Consider the following 26,826-nt stretch of genomic DNA (forward strand, 5'->3'; position numbering starts at 1 on the left):
CCAATTCAGGAGACGATCCTTGGGTTGGGAAGATCCCCTGGAGAAATAAATGGCAACCTACTCCAAGATTCTTGCCTGGGAAACCCCACAGACAGAGGAGCCTGGCATGGTGCAGTTTACGGGGTCACAAAGAGTTGGACACAACTTAGCGACTGAAGAGCAATTAATAACAAAGGTCCTTCTAGCTGAGAAATCCACATGTGTGTGTTTTCTCCCTCTCAGAGCATTTCCTAAAGCTCGGCTCTGTGCTCCAGGTGAACGAAGGGAGGCAGATACGTAGGTGCCTTGTGGCCCTGCCCACTTGGGGGGAAGTTTAGGAGGAAGGCCCTGAGAAACTCCCTGGGAGGACCCTGTGGCAAGGCAATGACTGTGCACAAAGGGGCCGGAATGAGCAAGACAGACTTTACATCAGGGCTGGGGCCCAGGACAGGCTGCAATGTACAGGGTGGAGACATAGGAAGGAGAAGGTGAGGGGTGGGAATGAGTCAGCTGGTCCATGGCACAACGAGGAGACCCCGAGCCCCTCAACAGCAGCCAGGAGAGGAGCTGACACAGCTCACGGCTCCAGCACCATGCCCATGCAGAGCAGGTACTCAACACCTGTCAAGCAGACGAACCGGGAGCTTTGTCCGATGCAGGGAGAGGTTGGGGAAGGGCATCCTTCTGGTCCCAGCTTAGGGTTCTAGATAGAAAACCCTAAGCGAAGTGAGGACAGACCTGGTTTGGCTCAGCTTGTCAGCACCAGGCACCCACTCGGGACCTGATGAGTATTTATCCAGTGAGCGATCCAGTAAACAAATGGGTAACTGTGATTTAATAAAGACGTGCTCAGCTGGAACCTGAGTGGTGGGTCAGCCAGACCATCAGTCAATGCCCAGAGACCTGAATGAGCTGGAAGTGAGAGCACAGCCAGAAGGTCACTGCCATCAGCGGAGGTGCGTGGGGGTCAGGAGTCAGGCAGGTGAAGCCTTCACTGCCGGGAGGGTGGGGCTGGGAGGAGGATGGCTTTCTATATGGCAAAAGCAGCTGAGTACGGCTGCCAAAGCTGAGTGTCTGAAAACCACTGCGGTACAGACAGGGAGACCAACTGCTCTAGTTTGCCTAGGACTGAGGGGCTTCCCAGGATGTAGGACTTCCAGTGGGCTTCCCATGGGGCTCAGCAGTAATGAAAGCAAAGGCAATTCACTGCAGTGTTCTTGCTTGGGAAATCCCATGGACAGAGGAGCCTGGCGGGCTGCAGTCCATGGGGTTTCAAAAGAGTCAGACACAACTTAGCAACTAAACAACCATAACAGAACTTTCAGCACTGGAACCAGCAATGTTCCAAGCTCACTAGGACAAGTCGGTTCCTGGAGGCACAGGTCTGCCCTCACCAGCACAGATGTGGTACGAGCCACGTTTGTAAGGTGCCTCTGAGTGTGCAAAGCTCTCCCGGATCCACAGGCTCGGGTAAACGCAATCACAAATCTGTGAGCTAAGCCAAGTTCCGTTTCCACGGAACGAGGAAACTGGGGTTCGGAGGTGAACGATCGGCACAAGGAAGGTTCCACAGTGGGTCAGGAGCACGGCCATGTCTGAGCTGGCCTCCAGCTCCCCTGCTTTCTGTAAATACTGGGAAGACATGAAACAGACAAGCACTGTCTGTTGAGCACAGCTGTGAGCTGTGCCAACTTCCTTCAGGCTGATGGATGCCAGGGGAAGCAGCAGGGGCCTGCCCCACGAAGCAGGCCTGGGGGCCCCAGGGAAATCGGCCCATCTGGCCCTCTGCTCTTCTGAGATTCTGGCATCGGGTGGGCAGCTGGCCACCACCTGGGATGCTGGGAGAGACGATGGGGGTGGAGGTCTGCTGGCCACCGCTCTGCCTGCCTCTCCTGTCACATCCCCATGAGGGCCACCCCTCGGGTAAGGCCAGGATCCCCGAAGACCCTTGTACAAGGCAGATGGATCATCTCGCCACACACCCAGCAGTCCCTGGGTGTAGAAAGGTCTTGGCAGCTCTTGGAAGCTGGAGAGAGGACAGGCCAGGGTAGAGGGAAGGGGGAAGAGGGAACAGGGTGGGGAGAGGAAGGAGAAGACAGAAGAGATTTGGGGGAAATTTTTAAGTGGAAGGAGCTTCCTAGAGCAGTCTTGCTGAGTGATTGGTTTCAAGCTATAGCTGCATTAGCATTGCCTTGAGGGGTCTGTTAAAACCCAGACTGAGGGGCTCACTCTGGGTTTCTGATTCTGCAGGTCTGGGGGAGGCTGAGGGTTTGCAGTTCTAACAAGTTCTTAGATGAGGCTGATTTACTGGTCTTGGCACCCCAACTTGAAAGCCACTGGTCTGGTGCTGGTAGTGGGGTGGTAGGGGGTGGGGGACAAAGGCAGAAAGGCACTGGAGGCTGATGGCTGCTGAGAAAAACCCCCAACAGTAAAGATGTAACATGCTGGAGTGTTTGGTTCACAAATTTCAGAAAAGATCAAAATCACCTGGGGGTGGAGGTGATGAGTTTAAAGAGCAGATTTCTGGGGCCACCCCAGATATCTGACTGTCCAGGTTTGGCAGAGGATCCAGGAACTTAAAAACCTAAACAGCTCTGAGTGGTTTTGAGGCAGGTCATCGGGGGACCACATGGAGAAGCGGGACAGCCTTAGAGGAGCACGGTGGAGAAACACACCTTGGGCTTCACGCGCTGTGATGGGCCAGAGGCCCGTCTGTGGTATCAAGCCCCGACTCAGGACCAGCTGTACCAGCCAATACCATGGCCACTGGCCACATGCGGCCTTTAAAACAGATTGAAATTCAGCTGTGTGGTTGTACTAGCTACGTTTTAAATCCAGCGGCTACCACACAGGACAGTGGACCATTTTCAGCTCGGCAGAGAATTCCATAAGATGGTTCTGGCCCAAAGAGATCACAGTGACTGCCTCTTTTTCCCTTTCTGTAAAAGGGGGCTCCTTGCTGTTCTCTTCCAGGTACAAAAGAGGGGAAAGAGTCTACCCAGGGCAGCCATTGCTAGCCTGCATCTAAAGACCCCCTATACCCGCTGCTGGAAGGAGGCAGTCCAGCTTGGTGGGGGTGGGTCTCCCAGCTAGAGGGGGACCACAGACAGCCCTCCCACTCTGCCACCCAGGCCCCTTGACCCCCCCACCCTGAAGAAGCCGAGAAAGCCCACAGGGTATAAGGTGATGGAAACAGTCCCCATGGCTCCCATGTGTACTGTGGACTTGGCAAGAGATGCCAAGAGGAAGCACAGAACAGGCCGCTCAGCTGAACACGTCTGTCACGGGCACAGCGTTCAGACTAACAACAAAAGGGACCCAAGTGGCAGGGGAGGAGGCGGCCCGGGCTGGTGGGTTTGGTACCAAGTCTGAAGAGTCTGGATGAACCACGGTCAAGAGTGTGGTCTCCTCTGACTCTCAGCACCCAGCCCAGGACCTGGCCCCTCAGAGGAGCTCAAACAAAGAGGACTATTGGTTGAGTGAAAGGTTGAGTGAGTGCTAGTGGCGGCCTGGGGCAGAGAGCAGGACATCCGAGCAAAAAGGCCTAACTGGCGGCTTTCTCACCACAGCACAGTCTTGTGAGAGCACAAGACAGAAAACCATGTGCCTCTTTCTAAGAGATTCTGGGGAAAGGGGCAGGGGGTGGAGGGAGAGGGAGGTGAAGGAGCAGGAAGAGGTGCAGGTGGGGAAATAGATTAGAAAAGAAAGAAGTGGGATTGAAATAGGATGCTCACGTACCTGATGTCCACTCTGGGTCACCTGTGGGAGGGGAAAAGGATGATGCCAAGGGTGACGTCAGGGAGCAGGGGGCCAGCCAGAGTGTGTGGCTCCCTTGCTCCTTGCTCAAAAATTAACCGAATCCCAGAGAAGTGGGTTTCCCTGGTGGCTCAGCTGGTAAAGGATCCACTTGCAATGCGGGAGACCTGGGTTCTATCCCTGATTTGGGAAGATGCCCTGGAGAAGGGAACGGCTACTCACTCCAGTATTCTGGCCTTGAGAATTCCATGGACTGTATAGTCCATGGGGTCGCAAAGAATCAGACACGACTGAGCGACCTTTATCACTTCACAGAGAAGTGAACGGCAGAGGTTCTCCAGGTCTGAACCATGGAAACCCCACATCAAATTCACCCAGGGCACTTGATACAAAATACAAGATTCCTGGGCCCTTCTGCAGACCTACAGAGTCAGAATCTTGAGGCGAAGCCTGAGAATGTGCATGCTAGTAATCACCCTAGACTGTTGTGATCCCCAAAGTCTGAGGCACCCTTCAAAAGGTCAGAGGGAGCCAGGGAAGAGGGTGAAGGGAGAGAACGCCCAGCTTTGCCAAGACATCCAATTATCTTTTTAAGTTTTCACATCTGACCCTGGAAACTACCCCACATGACACCTTGGAGCATGGTCCCTTTCTCACTCCAGGCCTCAGTTTCTGAGCTTCGGAGAGGGAGTAAATTGACCCCATCCCTGCCCAGGTTTCCCTCTCAGGGCTCTGCATCCCAGGTTTCCAAATGGCCAGGGTCAAACCTCCTGTCACAGGACAGCTGGCCTCTTTGGATTCTTGCCGGGCCAGAGGCATGGGCTGTCTGCTGGGGCCAAGGGGCAGCTCTGGGCCCCAGGGACCCTCTCTCCCAAAGGTACCTGGCTTACTGGATGCTGTTATGCCCAAGATGAGGAAAAAAAAAAGCATCACAGACTCCGCCTGGTGCCCCAGTAGCTCTCAAGGCGTCGTCAGCTGATGAATGAAACCACAGGGAAGAAGAACAGGAACAGAGGTAACAAAGTGCCTGGCTCCTGGGTGGCCCTCAGTAAATGACTCTTTATCATGAATATGACCTTACCAAACACAAATAAGGATTCTTCCCTGCCCGGGCACACAGGACTTCAAAGTTAGGAGTACCCTGGCAAGACTGAGGGAATAAAGCATACAGGAACCAGCAGCTGTTGTTTTTACTTCTCTCTAGGCCCCCGGGGAGAGCTCTCCGAAGCTTCTGTACAATTAAAAGGTACTGAACACAATGCCTGTGATAAAGTTACAGCCCAAACTAGTTGGGAGCCTCAGCCAGTCTCCAAATCCGGGCGGCAAGAAAAGACAAGGCAGTCAGCACCTGCAGACTGGCCACTGGGCAGTGAGTGTTCCCCAGAGTGGTCCCCTAAGCCCAGCTTGATGCACTTGGAGGGTCGCCACCACTGAACCCACCAGCTCCCCTTCCCCCTGGCCTAGGCATAACTTCATCCAGTTTAGGGCCAGGACACTAGGTAGGTGGCACACACATACCTGTTGCACCTTTGTGGCTGTTAATTTCTTCTAAATTTGGGGCTGTGGCAGCACCAGCTGGGCTAATGCCATGTGGTGAGGAACTGCCACAATCAGCATCTTCTAACCGGCTTCTCTTGAAGGCATCCAAACAGCAGACAAGAGAAAGTCTGAAGTCCCCACCTTCACGGTAGCTGTCCCAAGAGGGACAGAGGGCCTGGTCCTTGAGAATAGGAAGCAATCCTGACTTTTCCCCTCCTGGAAAGGCACTCATCTGATGCACTCAACATGAAACACATTTACGGAGAGTCAATTCTTAAAAAATAACTATACACACAGGCACGCACACCTTGTAACCACAGTTTGCCATCCTCTCTGGCGTGTTTATAGCCCTTAGTGACTCACAGTAAACACAGGATCCCCACGGCAATTGCTTTGGACAGCTTTAAGGACACGCTTGGTATGCTTATCTGCTGGGGCTAAAATCTGTGTACACGCCAATGTACCTAATTTTCCACTTTGGTCAACGGGCCGTGTTCTGGGGGAGAGGTGCTAACACCGAGGGGGTGTCTGCTATCGTCCGTGAACCATGCGTGCTCTGTGGCTCTTGAGATGATGGGAAGGGAAAGAAAATCCTCTTTGCCCAGAATGGCTGGAGGGTCCTAGCAAGTCACCCAGTTGGCTCAGCTGTAATATTAACACAAAACACAGAGGCCATTCTGGAAATTTCCCGATGGCTCAGAAGGCCAAATAAGCAGCTCACACTCTGTCAAAAACACCTGTCCCATCAAATCCCAATATTTCAGACTTCAAAAGTTTAACACATTTTTGAGACTTCTCTTGCAGTCCAGTGGTTAAGACTGTGCACTTCCACTGCAAAGGGCATGAGTTTGATCCCTGATCGGAGGATGAGAAGGTTAGGTAGCATCCTCGACTCAACAGATAAGAATCTGAGCAGACTCCAGGAGATAGTGAAGGACGAGGAAGTTGGGTGTGCTGCAGCCCATGGGACCACAAAGAGACACAACTTAGTGACTGAACAACGACAACAACAGTGGGGAACTTAAGATCCTGCATGATGTGGCCAAAAAATTTTTTTTTAATTTCATACACACACACACATTTAAGTCCTTTGTATTCTGGATAAATGGGAATCTCCCCATCCCTTATGGCATATGTAGCAGCCCGCCCCATGGGTATGAAGGATGCTAACCATATAGATTCCTGTCCAACAACTCTGAGGTGGGTAACAGGATCCCATTTTAGAGATGGGTAAACTGAGGCTCAGAGGAGCCTGGCAGGCTGCAGTCCATGGGGTCACAGAGAGTCGAACACACACACACACACAGAGTAACACACACACACACACAAACTGCGGCTCAGGACATTAAGTAACCTGCTTGGAGACAAATAGCCAGGAAGCAGTAGAGCTGGTGAATTCAACCAGCAGGTTGCATTTGATTCCAAACCTGGTGCCCTGTACCCATCGCCCTGGTGGAAGGATCTTTCAGTTCCTCCCCCTGAACAGTTACATAGGGTGGAGGGGGCTGGGCCACAGCAAACTGCCTGAGTGAAACCAATGGAAAAACACATTCAAAGAGCAGTGACTTTCATTCCTGAGTATCCAGAATAGCCAAGCCCCCGGCCATCTCTCTCCCACCCCATTACAGAGAAAGCTCACTCTAAACCCTCTCGGTCCTAGTGGCTGACTTTCAAAGAGCATCCCCAATTCCAGTGTGGAGATTGAATCTCCCCCTCACCCAGCAGAAATTCTTTACAGAAGGGATCACACAAAGCTGACCTAGTGAGGAAATTGCTAAAGGCACAAAGATAAGCAAATGCTTGAGTTGCTTAAACCGAGGAATGTCAAGAAGAGGACAAACTTTTTTTTAAGAGATAAAAATTTAAAGGAAAAATGGACCTGACACTTAACGTGGGTCTACTTTCTTGAGATCACAATGAGGTGCTCTGAGGTTTACAACCTGGGGCCAAGTCCTGGCTGTGACACCTACTAGCTGTGAGATCTCAGCCAAATTTTCTGAGCGCCAGTTTCCCCATCTGTGGACAGAATTAGCAACCGCATCTACCCCTGGGTAGCTGGAGGACTAACGAAGACAAAATCCAGCATTTGGTGAGCACCAAGCGTGGCCTCTGGACATCCAAGGTGGAGCTAGTGGTAAAGGAGCTGCCTGCCAATGCAGGAGACATAAGAAAAGTGGGTTTGATCCCTGGGTTGGGAAGATCCCCTGGAGTAGAATATGACAACCCACTCCAGTATTCGTGCCTGGAGAATCCCATGGACGGGATCCTGGGGGGAACAGTCCATAGGGTTGCAAAGAGTCAGACACGACTGAAACAACTTAGCACGCAAGACTGGCCCCTGGGAGGGCAAGGGATGGGAGCCAGCATATAGGTACATAGGGCCTGGCCCCCTCCTCCGGGGGGCTTTATGCGAGGGGGAGGGGCAAGAGAAGACAAGAACTTAAATGACTAATGAAGAAGGAAGCCTGGGAGGCTTCAGATTTGGACAGATAAAGTGCCCAGTCTACAAAAATACTAATTTACCAACAACTTAAAAAAAAAAAAATGACTTGGTTGGGAATTCCCTGGCAGTCCAGTGGTTACAACTTGGGGCTCTCACTGCCAAAGGCTGGGTTTGATCTCTTGTTGGGGAACTAAGATCCTATAAGCTGCGAGGCCAAAAATTAAAAAAAAAAAAAAAGACTTGATTTCCTTTGTCAACCAGCAATATGCTCTGTCTTAGGAACTCAGCACCCACGCACCTCCCCTCATTCTTTTCTAACCACCTATACTAAAAACCACCCACTCCCATTGCACTAACCCCTCACCTGATTTTTGCTCCTGCCTAGCCTTTACCATCCCCTGACACATCCTGTGGTCTTTGCCTACTGGAAATCTCCTCCCACAGAATACAAGCTCCATGGAAACAAGGGCCGCAGTCTTCTCGCTGCTGCTTCAGCCATGGCAGCTACAACAGTGCCTGGAGGGAAGAGATGCTTAAGAGGTGTGACTGAACGGAGGGACAATCACAAGGGAATCATTCAAGTTCTCATCTCAGAAGGCTCTGGGACCACCTGAACACTCTGTAGGGACCCTGGAAGGAGCCTCCCTCTGGTGGAGTCACTCCCCCCACACCAACAGGGAAACTGAGTTACAGAGTATCTCAAGGTCAAACAGATGTGGGGCTGCATCGGGTGCAGACCAAGCACTGTGTCTCATTTCTGCATCACCTGCTCTTGTCCGCAGTATGCACGCAAATGGTAACCTCTCCTGGACGTGGCCCCACCCAGGAGGCCAGGGGTCAGCAGAGGTCACCAGCACACAGTCTGTCACCCTGACAATCCCAGGATATCACCTATGAACAATGTCAAGGTGCCAGGCCTCCATCCCACCAAGCGAGTATCCCGTCTGCCTTTCCCCTTCCCCAAACCCCTAAAAGTGCCAATTTTCAGACACTGTCACCCAGAAGGGTACTCTTGCAGTTTCTTAAACTGAGCTTTGCATTGGGCAGGGGAGTAACGTTCTAAGATCCTGAAGTGAGTCACCTCACAGCCTGGCTAAAATGTCTTATTTCAGTAGTAATTTTGACTTGCAGTTCTAAGCCTGAAAACTTTGCACTGACCTCCCAGAGGAAAATCCCTCATGACTGCCAATGGTGTGAGCACCCGTGTCCATGCCCAACTACCATGGACTTTCTTTCTCAGAAACTGCGTTTAGTCTTCAAGACCCAGAGATCAGAAGAAGGTGAAGGGTGGTGGGGTAGAGAGAACTCAGAACTTTCTGGTTTAGCTGCTGGCTTGATCCTGTTTCATACCAGTGATACATCAGGAAAGGAGATGCCCACTGCTCTCTGCCCTAAAGGGACACCAAGAGGGCCACTGGAGTAACAGCCACCCCCACACCTCAGAGACAGGCTTTTCTCAGCTACACCATGTCATTAGGATGTTGTTATCATGATACACAAGTGGAGTCTATATAGACACAAAGTAAACAGATTTATCTCCAGCCAGCCCTCTTCTACATGTGTACATAATAACAGCCTCCATTGGCCCAACAGTCAGCTTGGGATCACAGAAGTATTTTACAGACAAAACAGATGTCATCTCAATATAGTTCAGGAGAGGGGAGATGGAACAGATTAACAGTTCATCCTGAAGAAAAACTGAGTCAGTAGGGGCATCAAAAGGTGACCCACAAGTAAAGCTGATGACTTACATTCATCAGCATCAGCTATGAACTGGGCAAGGTGCTTTGCAGACATGAGCTTCTGAATGATCAAAATGTATCTGACATTATTAATATCTCCACTTTACAGATGGGTAAACTGAGTCTCAGAAAGATCAAACGACCTCCCCAAGCCCTCCCACTTATTTATTCTCTGCATCTATGTTCTGTTTCACAGCAAGTTGTCTTGGGTTCTAACTGCTCTGTGCAACAGGGGAGGAGGTGGGATTGGGTCCTGCAAGCCCAGCTCCTAAACCAAAGGCCCAGGGACTCAAGCTCCTTTCGGGCCTCAGTGTCCCGCTTCCAGACCCTTGGTGACCCAAGACACCAGTTGTTCCAGAACACCAATGCAGCTCAGCTAATCAGAGTCAGTTGATTGGTGGTCCCAGCTCCTGTGGCTAGAACTCTGACCTCTGGAATCCCATCTCCTGGGGAAACCAATATGGGCTGCCTGGAATTAGGAGGCCTTGCAGTTGGCTGTTTTTAGGAAAGAATTATCAGGGGTTTCCCAGTTGGTAAGCTTGCTGCCTGGGAGAGGCATTCTGGTGCCAAACCAGACAGAATTTGAAATTCCAGTACCAGGGCTTCAGGGCTTTGGGACTTGGGCAAGTCCCTTAAACTCCAGCCTTTTCTGACCTCATCTTCCTGGAGATAACACAGCCTCACTGCCAGGGTCGTAATAAGATTTTAAGACACTGCAAGTAAATTACTGGAACACATGGATGTTCAAGAAATAATGAATAATCATGTGGTCCACCTATCCGCCCCCCCCCCCCCCCGCCCATTTTTCCTAGAAAAAAGTATTAGAACTTCAAACTGATGATGACAGTCTTCTCGGAAGCCCTTCGTCTTCCAGCTTCCTAGCCTAGAGTCTGGAGGATCCAGGGGTTCCTGTGCCCCACCCTCCATGACCTAACTTGAGCTGGGGAGGGACCAGCTGAGGCCAGAACAGAATGGAACCGGAGCATCCACCCTGAACGTTTAACGCTCAAACGCTGTTCTCCGCTTGGGGCGGATTAGCCAACGATACATAATTAGACCACTGCATTTGTGTCTCCTCCGCGGCAATTTCTCTTTCTGCCTTAGTCGTTCAAATGTAAGAGAAATCTCTTCGCTTCTGGCAAAACCGAGTCATCACTTTGGTCTGCGAGGGGCGGCGGAAAGGCAGCGCTCCTCTAGGCACTTGATGGGGTTGCCAGGTGGGTTACAGGTTTGGTCACAGGGGGCCTCCCCAACTCAGTGCGAGGCTGGCCCCATTCCCACGCTTCCCACAACAGGCGCGGGATCCGGCCCAGACCCGGCTCTCCCGGCGCCGCGGGATCGCACGGCTCGCGTGGCCTTGACCTCCCTCGGCAGCTCCCTACCGGGCTCTGCCGGAAAGCCGCCGAGCCCCGAAACCCCTAGGCTGAGGACTAACTCCGCGTCCCGCGCGTCTCCTCCTGCACCCCAGCCGGCGCTCGGGTCTCCGGGTGCGGCGAGAACTTTGTCACCAGCGGCTGCCGGATCCCGGTCGGGAGCGCCCCCGCGCGCCCGGCCTGGCGCTCCCGGGCCTGCGGCCGCGCCGCCCTCCCCTCTCGGCGCGCACCTACCCAGCTGGCTGCAGTCGCCATCCGCTCGAGCTGAGGGTGCCCCGGCGCGGGGCCGATCGCTCGATCCCGCCGCGTCCGCACTCGGCTCGCAGACTGCGGGCCCCGGGGGGCGCGCCGGCCCGGCCCCTGCCCCGCAGGAAGGCGCCGGCTCGCCCTGCGCCGCGAGCTGGCGGACGCGCTCCCAGGTGCCAGAGTCGGCGGCCCGCATGCCGCGTGCCCGGGGGGCGCTGCCCGCGGCGGCGCGGGGGGCTCCGACGGCGGGCGCCGGGCTCACAGCCCGCGGGGTCGTCGCCGCATCGGGGCGCAGCCGAGCGCCGCCCCGGCCGCCCGCCCGGCGGCCCGCGCGCGCCGGACCAGGGCTCTCCGTCCGGCCGGACGCCCGGCTGTCCGCTGCCGCCGTACGCGAGGAATTCGGCCGCCGAGTCTCTCACGTGGGAACGACTCTCACTCCCGCGGCTCCTCCTCCCGCTCCTTCCGGGCTGGCGAGCACCGCCGCTCGCCCCGCCCCCGACCCCGCCCCCGCCCTCTCCGCGGCGCCCAGACTCGCCCCGAGGCCCGGCAGAGCGCCGCGACGCCCCTTTGTGCGCCGGCCTCTGGCCGCTTGATACATTCCCAGCGTGGTCATTCCTAGAGAAACTCAGGGTTAGAAAGAAGGGCAGTGTCACAGGGCTTGGGAGTGACAGGCCTGAATCCAGGTAGCCCAGCCTGCATGTGTCTCTCTACTTTGCTGACACCCTTGGGACAGCCTTGCTGGAGAGCTGAAGTCCCAGCAAGTGGCCGGGAGAGGGCGGAAAAAGCAGGCACGAAAAGGGGTGGGCCCTCTGGGACACTTCCTTCACTCACCTGGACTGTGCGGCCAGTCCGGCTTTAAGTGCACACAGTACTGAACTCAACGGACGTGCCAGTGGGGAAGAAAATTGAGACCGTCCATACCCGTGAGGAAGCACTGGTGGGGGACCCTATGTCTGCACCTCAATCCTCCGTCTCAGCTTCCCTATCTATAAAAATGGGACATCAGCCCTTCTCACCCTATCTATCATCAGAGCTAGGTATGAACTCCCCTCTTGGGGGGGTGGGGGGCGGGCATGTGGCAGGTGAAGTGGTTCCAGGGGAGACCAGGGTCTGGGTCCCTGCGCCATAGGTTATTAGGCCAGCCAAGCTCTGTAGGAGGTGACACCCTGAAGGGGCTGCAAATCCGAGCCCGCCCACTCCAGTGGGTGCTCCCGTGGCTGGCAGAGTTCGCTGTAAAGTGAACCCATCAGCTCTGAACCCGCTTTGATCTGAGGATTATGATACTCTTTAGAAGGACTAATTATCTCCTTGCAGCCCCAGGAGGCAGGTCCCGTAGACATGGGAAGGTGAGGCTACCTGACTGGGTGAGGAGTCACATACTTTCACTGGTGTCCTCAGCCTCCCCCCTCCAGACAGCATGCACCCCAGCTCCTCCAGGCCTGGCTCAGTCACCTATGGATTCCACTGGCCCACGCCTGAGCTCTGGGAACTTCTAGGTCCTGGCATATGGCTCTCCGACCAGCGATGGGAACCAAATTTCTCCCTCCGCACCCCCCACCCTGCGCCGGTGCAAGTCTGGCTGCTTCAGATCCTCTGCTCCTGTCTAATGGGACCCTCGGCTGCCCAGTGGAGAGCGGACAGGTACATAAAATCTTAGTGATGCTCCCAGCTCGGGAAGAAAACCATCCATGGGGTTAAACGCCCATACCGCTCTGAGAGAAGGAAACTGACCCCACACCAGGTGACAAGAGATGCTGGGGCTCCCCCAAGTCCTCTGCCTTTGCTGGGGAAAATGGCAGAACAGAACAAAAGAAAGATCACTCTGAGCCCTCACGGGAGAAGCTGGGAGGGTCTGTCATTCTGGAGACATCTGGTCCTGGAGACTCTGTTTCGGATGATTTCAGGGACATGACTGAGGGCGGAGGGACAGCAGGGACTGCTGTGGTCTGCTTTATAGGGCATTTAGACTTAGAAAGTCTTTGCATATTAAACTCATAGGGAGGTTCTTCACTTCTACAAAGAAACACGCTCTTTCCCGTATTTCTTCAAGTACATAGAACTCTTGGTCAGTCTCCTATTTTTCCCATTTTTCATAGAAACATTCACTTCCCTCTTCACTTCGTAAGGAGGACACAGCAGCGCAAGCACAGATATGAGCACTTGCCACTTGGATTCCATGTCAGGGAGACCTTAGGGAGTGGCGGGGACTGTGGCAAACAAGAGGGTTAGGATTAGAGTTAGAGGCGGCAGTAGATGGTTGTCATATGGGAATTTGGCTCCAGTGTTACCAGAGGTTCCATTTTTTGTTTGTTTTTTTCTGGAGCTACTAGGAATGTGAATTTTGATGTGAAACCTAAGTTTGAAATATTGGCAACTTTTTAAAACCTAAGAAGAAAGAGGAGAAAGAACAACGAGGTCAGTATGTCTAGAAATTTCTGTTTGGCTCACTGGCCACAGGTGCTCACTGGTCTCCCGTGCAACCTCTCTAGAGTCTGCACGTGTTTACTACTGACGTTTCAATGATCCAAGCTATTTCTCAAGCTCCCAACCCTGGGGAGTTTCTGCTGCTCTCCTTTCTCAGCAAAGTTTGGCCTGGCTCGTGTGTATATGTGTGTGTCCCCCACACTCAGGACTAGGACTTCATATGCAATTTGGGCCCACCTGCCCTCACTTTCTGGGATTTTCTGATGACCCAGGCCTCCCCTAGTCAACTTCAGCCTCTCTGTCTCCCTGTTCACAACTCTACTAGCAGGCAAATCTGTGACAGCAGCGTCAGCCTGCAGCCTTCCAGAAAACCATCCATCTGCCTTGAGTGGGAGGTTTTTCCTCTTCGAGGTATGTTTCTGATTATGAGGATGTCCTGGGCCCAGGAGACATTTCTGCTCAACTCTGCAACAGGAAATGCGGGAGCCAGGGAACGACACCCCGTTTTCCAGGAATGGCACCTCCAAGGTGGTTTGTATTGAAGACTCCAAGACCGGGCTGGCTTCTGAATGTGCTGCCTTGCACTGGGGTTTTGTCATCACTTTGACATTCTTAAATTAGTTTTGAACTAGGGGCCTCACACGTTCATTTTGCATTGGGACCCACAAATTATGTAGCTGGGCCTTCTCCCAGAAGACCTGCTGGCCTCCCTGGGGGATGCTGAGAATTGATGTTGGAGACAGCTGGGCCTGGGTTTGGCTCTCTCTGTCCTTCTCTGTCCTTCTGGGTACACTGTGCCCAGCCTCTGTAAGGCAGTGGGAAAGGAGGATTTTGGGTGAGGAGAAAGGAATCGTCCCCTCCAGTCCTCCTGACTACTCATAAGGAGCAAAGGCAAAGTGAGAATTCAAAGTGGGGGCGTGGGTGGGGTGGGGATTGGCAACCCAGCCCAAGGGTTGGGAGGCTGCTCTAGTTATAAACTCTGAGGCCAGACAGTGTCCCCATGACCCTGACCTCAGGCCAACAGGGCACCACCAAAGGAAACAAAAAGGAGGCTGGGGGTCAGGGACATCAGGGGTCATCGCAATTCCCATTCACAGCGCCCCTTCATTCCCAAGGAAACTTCCTTTAGCTCACAGGAGCAAGTGACATGACAAGATATATTTGACTTAAGGAACAAAACCCAGAAACCTTATATTAAAAATCCCACTATATTCAATATCTGCTTGAAATTGAATATTTGAATCCACTGGAATTTTTCAGGGTTTTTTTTTCTTGACTATATTTTTAGTATTTGTAGAAGAGGTTTAACTGATATCTTCCAGCCAAAATTACTCTTTTTAAAGATCTACAAGATCTACCTGGCACACAGCCAAGGTAGCAACAGTGGATTCTCAAGACTGGAGCGTTTTGTCTGTAACACCCTCGTGAATTCCTGGAGTCTGGAGTCCTGGATAGCAATCTCCTAGCTTGTGTGTAAGGGTGGAAAAGGGTCGTTCTGTCTCTGCATCTAAGCGCCCTCACCGGCAAAAGCAAAATGAAGGGCTGGATTAGCAGAGGAGGGTGTTCCCAGCTCTGCCCATTGTGGGTGAGTGGGTCTTTTCTAATCCTTCTCATGGTGGCTGTGGGGGTATGTGTGTTCTGTGTGTGTTGCTAGTAGTGATAACAAGTGTATTCGCTATCTATTGCTGCGTGACAAATCACCCCAAATTGCAGAGACTTGAGACAACAAGCATTTATTATCTCTCAGTTTCTGTGGGTCAGGAGACCAGGGTGGCCTAGCTGGGTGCCTCAGGTTCAGGGCTTCTGCCTAGACTGCTGGCAAGGTGTCAGCCAGGGCTCCATTCAACTTAGGGCTCTCCTTGGGGAGCAACTACTCCCTAGCAAGATTCAGTTTCTTGTGGTGGACTGAGACCCTCACACCTCCTTGGCTGTGGGCCCTGAAGCCACCCTCCACTCTTGGCCATAGAGTTGTAGATCCTCTCGAAAAATTGCAGCTTGCTTCCCCCTTGGGCTCCAGGAAAGAGCAAGAGAGGGCATGCACAAGATGGAGACTACTGTCTCTGTAACCTAATTTTTTAAAAAATATTTTTTATTTTGTATTGGGGTATAGCCAATTAACAATGTTGTGATAGTTTGAGATGGACAGCAAAGGGACTCAGCCATATATATCCACGTATCCATCCTCACCCAAACTCCCCTCCCATCCAGGCTGCCACATAACATTGAGCAGAGTTCCCCCTATGCTATATAGCAGGTCCTTGTTGGTTACCCATTTTAAATATAGCAGTGTGTACATGCTGATCACAAACTTCCTAATTATCTCTTCCTCCTCCATCCTTCCTCCCTGGCAACCATAAATTCATTCTCTAAGTTGGTGAGTTGGTTTCTGTTTTGTAGATAAGTTCATTTGTCTCATCATTTTAGATTCTGCATATCAGGGAAGTCATAAGATATTTCTCCTTCTTTGTTTGACACTGTAACCTAATCTTGGAAATGGCAACCATCACCTTTCCCCTGTTCTGTTCATTAGAAGGGAATCACTAGGTCCTGCCCACAGTAGATGGGAGAGGTGACAAGACACTGTGACCACCAGGAGGCAAGGATCAGTGAGGGCCATCCTGGATGCTGCACACCCCCGGAAGCTGGGGACACATTCTCTGGAGGCAGAGAGACCAGGACTCAAGTCCCGGTTCTGACACACACAAGTGTATAATCTAGAACATACGATTTCAGCCCAGCAGCCTTGGGCCCCTCATCTGTCAGATGGAGGTGACTGTGGTCATTACTCTGTAGGGTTGTGGTAGGAGGTTTTTGCACATGCAGAGCTCTGAATGGTGTGTGTTGTTGTCATCGCTAAGTTGCGTCCAACTCTTTTGTGATCCCATGAACTGTAGCCTGCCAGGCTCCTCTGTCCATGGGATTCTCCAGGCAAGAATACTGGAGCGGGTTGTCATTTCCTTCTCCAGGGGATCTTTCTGACCCAGGGATTGAACCCACATCTCCTGCATTGGCAGACAGATTCCTTACCACTGAGCCACCGGTGCTTCATACAAAGTAAACCCTCAAAAAAGTGAGCCTGAAGACATGGCTGGAGGAGGCCGGAGCGACGTGTCTTTTGCTTTTGAGCCAGATAAGCACTCTGGCTATCTCCATGGAGATCTGCAGCTTGTGATCTATTTCTCAGAGGTCCTTCCAGCAGGCCCCAGGATGCCTCTGTGGCCGAGGCCACCGTGGGGATGGTATCGATCTCCTCTTCTTCCCTCGGCCATCCCCATAGGCCTCTGGGGCACAGGTGCAGTGGGAAGGATTAGACTGATATTTTCCCCTGAAACCTTCTTAGACCTCAGCCCTTGGAGGCTGGAGGATTTTAGCCCCTGTCCATCCTGCCATCTGTCCTGGGGAGGCCTTCTTGGCTGGAGACTTTTGTGTGCCTGTCATGGGCTCACCGATACCTTTGCTGATCTTTCCTGGGCCCCAAACGACCTTTCGAGGATCCTGATCCTCTCTGGAGGTTTCCAAAGGACCTGCCCTGGAGGCAGATGCTTATCCCAGATCCAGAGACTGAAGTGTTTTCACCAAGTACAGCTGGCCTCCATGCCCTGCCTGTCAGACCATCTTGTATTCCAAATTAGATTCGGAATTGCACCAAAAGGAAAAATTCCTTCCTCATCCAGAAGCCACATCTCTCCCATTTTCTCTAAGGCTCTTTTGAGCAAGTTCATATCAAACAGAGAGGTTTCTACAGAAAGTTGAAATGTTGCAGCTTATTCAGGATCATTGGGCTTCCCGGGTGGCTCAAGTGGTAAAGAATCTGCCTGTCAATTCAGGAGACGCAAGAGACACGGGTTTGATCCCTGAGTCTGGAAGATTCCCTGGAGGAGGAAATGGCAACCCACTCCAGTATTCTTGCCTGGAAAATCCCACGGAGAGAGGAGCCTGGCAGGCTATAGTCCATGGGGTCCCAAAGAGTTGGACACAACTTAGCAACTGAACACACACAGCATTCAGAATAAATAACAATAACATCAAAATACTATGACTTCTAATAATAATATTGGCAAACATTTATATAGTGCTTACTATATAACCTTCCCAACAATTCTGAGAATTATATGTACTATTATTATCATCCTCATTTTACAAATTTTACAAACAGACACAGAAGTAAAGTCATTTAGCCAAAGACACACAGCCAATAAATGATGTAGGCAGGACTCAAGCTTAATGTAGTCTGGCTGCAGAGTCTGGGCTAATAACCATCAAGCTACCTTGGTAACAATGTCATTGACTGAGCACTTACTTCACCCGAGGGACTGTCCTTTCTAGCTCATTCAACCCTGCACCCTATCCCCATGTCCCAGATGAGAAAACTGAAGTTTAGGGAAGACAAAGGGTCTTATCCCAGTTGATGTGGCTGGTAAACGCGGGGTTGGGATTCTAACCCTCAGAAATGAGGGTTGTTCTCAGGTAGAACACCTTGCACATCAGGGTTATGGAGAATTGTGGGCATAGTGGAATGGTCAACCCTTCCATGATTAACTCCTGAAGTCAGGAAAACTTCAGGGAACCCTCAGGAGACATCTGGGGATGGGGCCTCTGCTGCCCCCAGTGGCCACTGTCAGTACTTCCCCTTCCTCAACTGGGGTCCTCAACTGGGGGTGTTGGTTCCTGGGAACAGGACCACTATGTTCACCACCACAATATTCAGGCCCCATGTCTCCATGTCCTACGTGTGAGCCAAGAGACACAGAGGCTATGGGCCAGGGAGTGCCCAATATAAGAATAAAGTTTACTGGGACTTCCCTGGTAGTCCAGTGGTTAAGAATCTGCCTTGCAATGCAGGGGACTGCATGATTGATCCCTGGTCAAGGAACTAAGATCCCACATGTCCCAGAGCAACTCAGTCCACGTGCCGCAATCAGGGAGCCCCTGTGCTGCAACAAAAACCCCACATGATGCAACCAAGATATCTCAAGTGCTGCATCTAAGACCTGGTGCAACCAAATTAATTAATTAATTTTAAAATAAAGAATAATGTTTACTGAGCCCTTCCACCTCTGTACCAGGCACTCTGCTATGTACTCATTATTGTTCAGTTGCTAAGTCGTGTCTGACTCTGCGACCCCATGGACTGCAGCATACCAGGCTTCCCTGTCCTTTACTATCTCCCTGAGTTTGCTCAAACTCACGTCCATTGAGTCAGTGATGCCATCCAACCACCTCATCCTCATTACTTAAATGTTATAATTTAATTTATCAGCACACAGATAGAATCATCATTGTTAAGGGTTATTTATAGTATATGGATGGGTTTCTCAGGTGGCTCAGTGGGTAAAGTATCCATCTGCAATGCGAGAGAAGTGTTCAATCCCTGGGTTGGGAAGATCCTCTGAAGAAGGAAATGGCAACCCATTCCAGTATGGAGAATTCCATGGACAGAGGAGCCTGGCGGGCTACAGTTCACAGGGTTGCACAGAGTTGGACATGACTGAAGTGACTGAGCACACAGGCACGCATAATATTGGATAGAGCACTTTACACATATGAGTTCATTTTAACTCTCACAACACTGTGTACATACGCTCACAATCCTCATTTTATCAATGAGGAAGCCAAGGAACAGAGAGTTTTAGTAGCTTGCCTGAGGTTACACAGTAGAACAGGATGAAGCCAGGAGTCACAGGCAGGCAATTCTGCCTCCAGAGCCAGTTTTCTTAATTATTATGCTATCTTATATTATTATAAAAATTATTATTTTTCTGATCTACAGTTGAAGAAACCGAGGCTTAGATAGGTGGAAGGATTTGTCTAAGATCACATAGCTGGGAAGTTTAGACTCAGTATTTCAACCATGTCTGTCTTCATTTATTCATTCATTGACTCAACAAATACTGACTGTGCACCAACCATGTGCTAGGCACCGTACTGGGCTCTGGCTGTAAAGCACCATGCAGGTTAGCTTGCCACGGGCACCTGGGGTCTACCAGCATGTGACACCATGCGGTGGGTTGCCACGTCCTTCTCCAGGGGATCTTCCTGACCCAGGAATCAAATCTTTGTCTCTTCCATCTCCTGCATTGGCAGGTGGGTTCTTTACCACTAGTGCCACCTGGGAAGCCCCAGGCCTGAGGCAGACTCCCAAAAAGACTGGCAATTTCTGCAAAGAAGAAAGTGTTCTCCCTTCCTGGAAACAGGAAGGACCTGGATTCCTAGATCACCGCTCTCCCAGCTTCATCTCCACAGCAATAACCTGCAGAATGGCTCTTATAAGATCATGGAGAAGAATACCAATTAGACTTGGGAGAGGCCATGGCAAGGGTCTGCGGCATGGAGTTCTACACTTCTCTTTCAGAGTTGGGCAAGCCAGACCATCTTCCTGGGGCCTCAGTCTCCCCACCAGTGAAATGAGGATAAGAACACTTGCCTATCTCTCTTTCCACAACTGTCCTGTGAGGAACAAGAGACCAGAGGTAGAAAAACCCATATAACCACAGAAGGCCAAACAGCCAGCCAGGCTGCAGGGCCAGTTCGGTTAAGGAACGATTTGCTTATTTCCTTGTTTATTTCATTGAGTCCACATGTGCCATGAGTCCACTGCTGTCTTAGATACTGTGAGGAAGGTCACTGAGTGTAGTCCACCTGGACATTCAGATGAGACGAATTGCTGGCAGATATGACTTTGATTATGACTGACTGTGCTGCAGAGGCCTTACCACTGGGGCAGTGATGAGTCCTTCCCCAGGGAAACAAAATTGTCCCAAAGCCCAGGCTAGCAAACAGCTTCAAGATTCGGCATGCAGGGTGAGCACTGAGGCCCAGAGACCCTGACCTGGCCTGTCTCTTTAAGGCTTAAAGTGTTAATCTCTCCTAAAGCAACTGCTGTCACAGAGGCCACAAGCAAGTTGGAACCATGGAGAAAGACCCTTGTGCAAAGGCCTGGGTCTTTCCTGTGAAGGTCTCTGTTGTTCAGTCACTAAGTCGTATCTAACTCTTTGCGACCCCATGGACTATAGCACGCCAGGCTTCCCCGTCCTTCACCATCTCCCAGAGCTTGCTCAAATTCATGTCCATTGAGTCAGTGATGCCATCCGACCATCTCTGAGCTACCTGCAAATAGTAATTAGGCCTCTCAACACCGAGGTGGGTTTATCTGCTCAAAGAAAAAGCTGGCTTCTCCCTCTGAGAAAAGAAAAAAAAAAAAAAAAAGTCCAGAGAGGCTCAGATATTTGCCTAGAGACACACAGCAAATCAGGGGCGCAAGTAGACTGACCTCAGAAAGCCCTACAGCGTCCCTGAACTAGCTGTATCAGCACCCTTCCTGTGCATTTTTGAGAAATGCAAATCCTCTTCCCCACCCCCACCTCCTGAGTCAGAAATTCCTGGGGTGAGGCCTGACAAGTCTGTCTCAACAGCCCTCTCCAGGTAGCCCTGATGCTGATAAAGGTGAGGGCCACCGCCATTGCCTGGAGCCAAGACTGCTAGTTCTTCCTGTCCTTCTGAGTGGGTGGGGAGGAAAGAGGCCGTGGAGTGTAGCGTCACTTTTTCAGTGGCTGTACGTCCCCCTTGGGTGATCTTGCCTGGAGAATTCCATGGACAGAGGAGGGAGTCAGACACGACTGAGCGACTAACACAGACAGAGACACACAGACACACAGACACACAGACATCGCAGTTACATAACTGCCCCTCCCCCACCCCGATGGCTTTTTGCACGCAGAGTGTGAACCCTGGGGCCCTCCCTAGTTGGGAGGCCACCTGCCTGGGCTCCAGGAGGCCTGTCCGCACATGCCCCAGGCTGCTTTCCTGTAATTATGGGCTTTACCTGCCCGCCCGCCCACCAAAACTCAGGCACGTCAGCCAGAGCGACTCCCGGCTTCTCCCACCCTGTAGGCAGAGCTCGCACAGCCTAAGTCAGCACCGCACAGCAGATAAAGGGTTCTGTGGCTGCAAGGCCTCCAGCAAAGCCAGGAATGGGCCTGACGCTGCCCCCAGCGGCCCCTGTGTGGGCCAAGCCCAGGAGGAAGAACGTTTTGCACCCTGGACATCAGGATGTAACCTTAGGCCCTGGTCTCGGTTCTCAGGGCAGAAATTGTCAATGGCCCCTAATCCCACAGGGACTAATTAGAACTTGTTCTAAATTCCTCTTTTCTCAGAATTGTCCTTTTAATATCTTTGGAACTGGTTTTCGGGAGGCAGATTTGTTGAACAGATATATAGGAAGGACTGTCATTTTTCCCCATGAAGTTTCTCATTAAAACACACAAGCAGAAATGTGTTTCTAATGTAAAAAAGAGCTGCGTTCTTTTTGTTTTTAAGGACCTGACCTTTGAGAGTAGGATGTTTCTCTCAGATTAGAGGCCCACTGGAGGGATGTTCTGAGATTCCTGGGATGAAGATCAACCCTGCCTCCCCTGTAAAATCAGGGCGGGGACAGGGTTTTAAATTGACACATGCCCATGGCAGGAGGCACGCAACAAGCACTCAAGTTTGCAGACTGATGGAAAGATTCTGGCTCAGGACCTCCCAGTCGTGTGCTAAACTTAACAAGCCCCTTCCATTTCTCCTATGAAAAGTGTCTTAACAAATAATAGCTGCCTTTCACTGTGGGCCCAGGGGTAAGATAGGCCCTCTAGTGGTTTCATTTCATTTAATCCCTCAACTGCCCTCTTGAGACAGGGATCCTGTTGTGATACCCATTTTAAAGCAGGGTAAACTGAGGCGGAGAGAAGCGAGCAGAGGTTGCAACTGGCAGCCCTGGAGCCAACTGTGGCCTGTAAATGTGTTTTCCTAGCGTTCTAATAGAAGGCATTGAAAACACCAGTGGCCGACATTTAAAACTGAGGATAATTTATACCAAAGAATTCAGCTATTTTGGAAAAATCAGGAGGCCTGGTGATAGAACCCCCATTCCATCCCACATGGTAACACTGTGTCCCCTGCCTAGGTGTTCTAGGCATGGAGGCTACAACCACTGATCTTAAACCACAGCTTGTGACAGGCAAAGTCAGGGCTTGTCTGGGTCTGTCTGTCTATCTGTCACTCTTTGTGCATCTTACCAGCGCCCACTTCCAGGATAGCCCAATGACAGATCAGAAGGAGCACTGGACAGGGAGTCAGGAGATGTCGGTGTTGTTTCTGTTGTCTAGGTGACCTTGGGCCTCAGTTCCCCCATCTATACAATTAGGAGGTGGGATAAACAGATCTCCCAGAATCCCTCATATCCTCTCAGCTGCAGAGCCCCCTGGGAAACTGTCCGAGGCTTGCAGACAGGCCACATGTGGGCTTGCCCACCTAAGCCATCTTGTGGCCATGAATACCTCTGGGCAGGATTGAATTTTTTTCTGTTTTAAAAATTCTTTTTATTTTATTTTATTTTTTTACAGTAGGCTCTTGTTGGTTATCTATTTCATTTATTTTTAAATTTATTAACATTAATTTGTGGCTGTACTGGGTCTCACTAACCCAGAACTTTGCCATCGGCACTAGCAGGGCCAACAGTCTGACTCTTCCTAGTGATAGAATGGTGGATTCCACTCTTGGAACAACCTCCAGCATCCATAACCCGATTGCACAGAGAAAAGAGTCCATCAGAGTGACCCAGACTCCCTGCTCTGACATGCAGGATTCCTGAACTGGGAGGTGGAACCAGCTTGTCTCTGCCCAAGTCAGTCTGAGGACAAGAATGCCCGTTGGGCACTGGGGGCCAGCTGGGACTCTGTGCTGCCATGAGGAAATATTCAAGTCCCAGGAACAGAGAGCATTCATCCTCCCTTCTCTTTCTTCATCCTACAAACATGTGACAGAGGAGGAGACTGATGCTCAGAGAGGGAGAATGATTGCTCAAGGTCACGCAGCAAACCAATGCCAGTGTTGGATGAGAGCTCAGGCTTCTTGATCCCCTTCCAGGGGCACTTGCCATATTCTCTGTCGCCTGGGAATTTAGAGCCTTCCACTTCTTTGGAATTGGGCTTCAGAAGGGGGCTGGAGGAGCCCATGTGGGCACAGAGACCATCTGTGTGGTCCAGAGTCCTAGTGTGGGGATTGTGGATAGTGCCTAAGACTTAAAACCGCTGCAGAGAGAATGGGGACCCTCCGACCTCAGAGGTCTGAGCTGCCTGAAGCTTCTAGGATGGAAGTTCAGTCCATAGGAAAGGTTGCAAAACTCACAGACATACTCTGGTTTTCCCACATGTTTAAAAAAAATTCATATTAGTTGCCAACACTTAAGAAACAGGGAATTTTTTTTCTTTTTTTAAATTCTTTTTTTTTTTTCCTTACAGTAGGCTCTTATTAGTTGTTTATTTTATTTATTTACTTTTGGCCGTGCTGGGTCTTCGTTGCCGTGCAGGTTTCAGTTGCGGCGAATGGGGGCCGCTCTCCAGTCGCCGGGTGTGGGCTTCTCATGCAGTGGCTCCTCTCGTTGCAGAGTGTGGGCTCTACAATGCGCTGGCTTCAGTAGTTGCAGGACATGGACTCTAAAGCACAGGCTCAGCAGCTGTGTGCCTGGGCTTAGTTGCTCCTTGGCATTGGGATCTTCCCGCATTGGGGATCGAACTCATGTCTCCTGTACTGGCAGGTGGATTCTTTACCACTGAGCCATCAGGGAAGCCCTGGTTACCTATTTTAAACATAGCAATGTGTACATGTCAGTCCCAAACTCCCAGTCTATTCCTCCCCTCCAACTCTGCCCCACTGGTACATTCATTCTCTAAGTCTGTGAGTCTGTTTCTGTTTTGTAAATAAGAATCAGGGAATTTCACATAAACGATAGGATTTCTGGCTTCTTTTGAAGAGTTTCAAGATATGGCAAAAGCTGGACCACATTTCCACCTGGCTGTGACATGCAGGAGGTGGGTACGTTTCTGCTCATTCACCATCTCCACCACCCTTCCTGATCTCTGTGACCTCCCCGCATGTAGGTTTGGGAAATTCAGACTCCCCCTCTGCAGCCTCCCCTGCTAAAGTGGCCCCTTGCTCATCCTGGCCACGCCTGGGGAAATTCTGGTTATCATTGGTTCTCAATGTGGGGCAGCTTTTGCCCCACAGGGGACACTGGGCCATGCCCGGAGACATTTCTGTTTGTCACAATGAGAGAGGGGAGTTACTACCGGTATCTAATGCGTACAGGCTGGGGATGCTGCAAAACATTCTACGATGCACAGGGCAGTCCCCACAACAAAGAATTATTGGGCCCCAAACATCAGTAGTGCTGAGGTTGAGAAACTGAGCTGAATCCAAATAGCCCTGGGCCAGGAACTGGATCCTAAGAGGGAGGGTCACACTGAGCATCGTGTTAGGAAAGGTGCGAGAAAGCCGGGAGGTGTGAAATGTGGCCCTGGCTCTCAGCGCATGGGGGTGGGAGGTGGCCAGCTGAAGAGGAGGCACCCAGAAATGCAGAGGAGGGGCTCCCCCCACCAGATATATCCACAGGGTCTTGAGGATAGAGGTCAGAATGGGCAGAGATGGGTAGGGGAGGATTTGGGGCAGAGAAAACAGCCTAAACCAAGGTATGGCGGTGGTAACAGATTCAGAGGCAAACTCTGAGACGAGGTGGCTTCTGTTAGGTGGGAAGGGTACTGGGTGGGAATCAAGGGCTTGATGTTGGAGGAGGAGATTGTGGGCAGGATGTAAAGGCTCTCTAAGTCCAGGTTGTAAGGGCTCTAAGTAAAGCCTAGGAGAGAGGGCAAACCTTGGGGAATCCTTGCAACACTAGTGGAATATTAACTTTGTGACCTTGGAGAAATCGCTTAAATTCTCAGAGCCTCAGTTTCTTTACCTGTTCAATGGAATAATAAGAGTACTAACAGTTATCTCGCATAGAATTTACCACACCCGAACTTCAGTACCAGGTACTGAACTATATGTGAAGAATTTAATCCTCATAGAAGTCCTACAAAGTATATACTACTATTATTCCCAATTCTATAGTGAGGCAACTTTGAGATCTGGGTGGTAATTAACTTTCCCAAGGATACTACTAATAAGGAAAGAATGTGAGATTTGAACTCAGGCAGTCTGGTTCCAGCACATGCTTTTCTTTTTCTAATTAAACTTTTCATTTTGTATTGGGGTATTGGTGATTAGAGCTTCCCTGGTGACTCAGATGGTAAAGAAATCGTCTGCAATGCGGGAGACCTGGGTTTGATCCCTGGGTCGGGAAGATCCCCTGGAAAAAGGAATGGCTACCCATTCCAGTATTTTTGCCTGGAGAATCCCATGGACAGAGGCAGCAGGCTATAGTCCATGGGATTGCAGAGTCAGACACGACTCAGTGACTAAGCACTCACTTAGAGCTGATTAACAGACAGTGTTATGATAGCTTCAGGTGAATAGCAAAGGGACTCAGCCATATATATCCATGTATCCATTCTCCCCCAAACTCGCCTCCCATCCAGGATGCCACGTAACATTGAGCAGAGTTTCCTGTGCTATAGAGTAGGGCCTTCTTGGGTATCCATGTTAAATATAGTAGTCTGTATGTGTCAATCTCAAACTTCCTAACTCTTGCTTCTCCGAATCCTTCCCCCCAGCATAGCACATACTCTTCACTGTTTTGCTATTGTGTCTCTCTAGAACATTCTAGGTGAGTTGTCCTCAAGAGTAAATGAAATAAACCAGGCAGATGCCCAGCACAATCCTGGCACAGAGTTAGTGCAGAAGCTGTGCCACATCAAACAGAGTCCTAGCCCAGGCTGAGAGAACAAAGCCCAGTTCACAGCATCCATGAAAACAGGCACCAGAGACGTTCAGTGAGGGGGCATATCCGCTCTAGGGGAAGATGGGGGTAGAGGAAGGGTGTCCCTCCACTCAGGTGAGAAACAGCTAGCCAGATTTCTGGAAATGAAGCTCCATTTGCAGTGCGCCTGCTTCCCCGCCCCCACCCCAGCTCTTTAACATCGCTAGGACTCTGCTCACTCCATGTCCCCTGCCTGCAGTGTTCTCTCTTGCATTAAACCCCTTTTGTCTGTCCCTCCAACTGAGCTCAGAGGACACTTCTTTCCGGAAGCAGTTTAGGACACGCCTGGGCATGCCTTGTCTTTGTACCCAGAGCATTTTTTCAAACTCAATTGGCCTCCTAGGGCAGCATCTCAGAGCTGTCTCAGCCTTTACCACGCGTGTGCGTCCTATTTCTTTTTTTCTTTCTATTTATTTTTGGCTGTTCTGGGTCTTCCTTGCTGTGCTCAGGCTTTCTCTAGTTGCAGCGAGCGGGGGGCTAGTCTCTAGTTGTGGGGTGCATGGGCTTCTCATTGCAATGGCTGCTCTTGTTGCAAAGCACGGGCTCTGAGCGTGGGATCAGTAGTTGCAGCACATGGGTTTAGTGGCC

General features: G+C 51.1%; 1 protein-coding gene across 2 annotated transcripts in view; it reads right to left on the reverse strand.

Moving 5' to 3' along the window:
• The window catches only part of KAZN (kazrin, periplakin interacting protein), a 506,697-nt gene that overhangs the window by 162,324 nt on the left and 317,547 nt on the right, over positions 1-26,826 (reverse strand). Inside the window, exon 1 of one of the 2 annotated variants that reach the window (XM_061160704.1) lies at positions 11,067-11,274. The exons of the other annotated variant lie outside the window; for it this stretch is intronic. Within the exon in view, the coding sequence (XP_061016687.1) occupies positions 11,067-11,274 (208 nt within the window). Of the gene's footprint in view, positions 1-11,066; positions 11,275-26,826 lie in introns of those variants that run through there. 2 annotated transcript variants of the gene reach the window in all.

Source organism: Dama dama, chromosome 14, assembly GCF_033118175.1.
Source record: "Dama dama isolate Ldn47 chromosome 14, ASM3311817v1, whole genome shotgun sequence".
In the NCBI taxonomy this organism is placed as follows: Eukaryota; Metazoa; Chordata; class Mammalia; order Artiodactyla; family Cervidae; genus Dama; species Dama dama.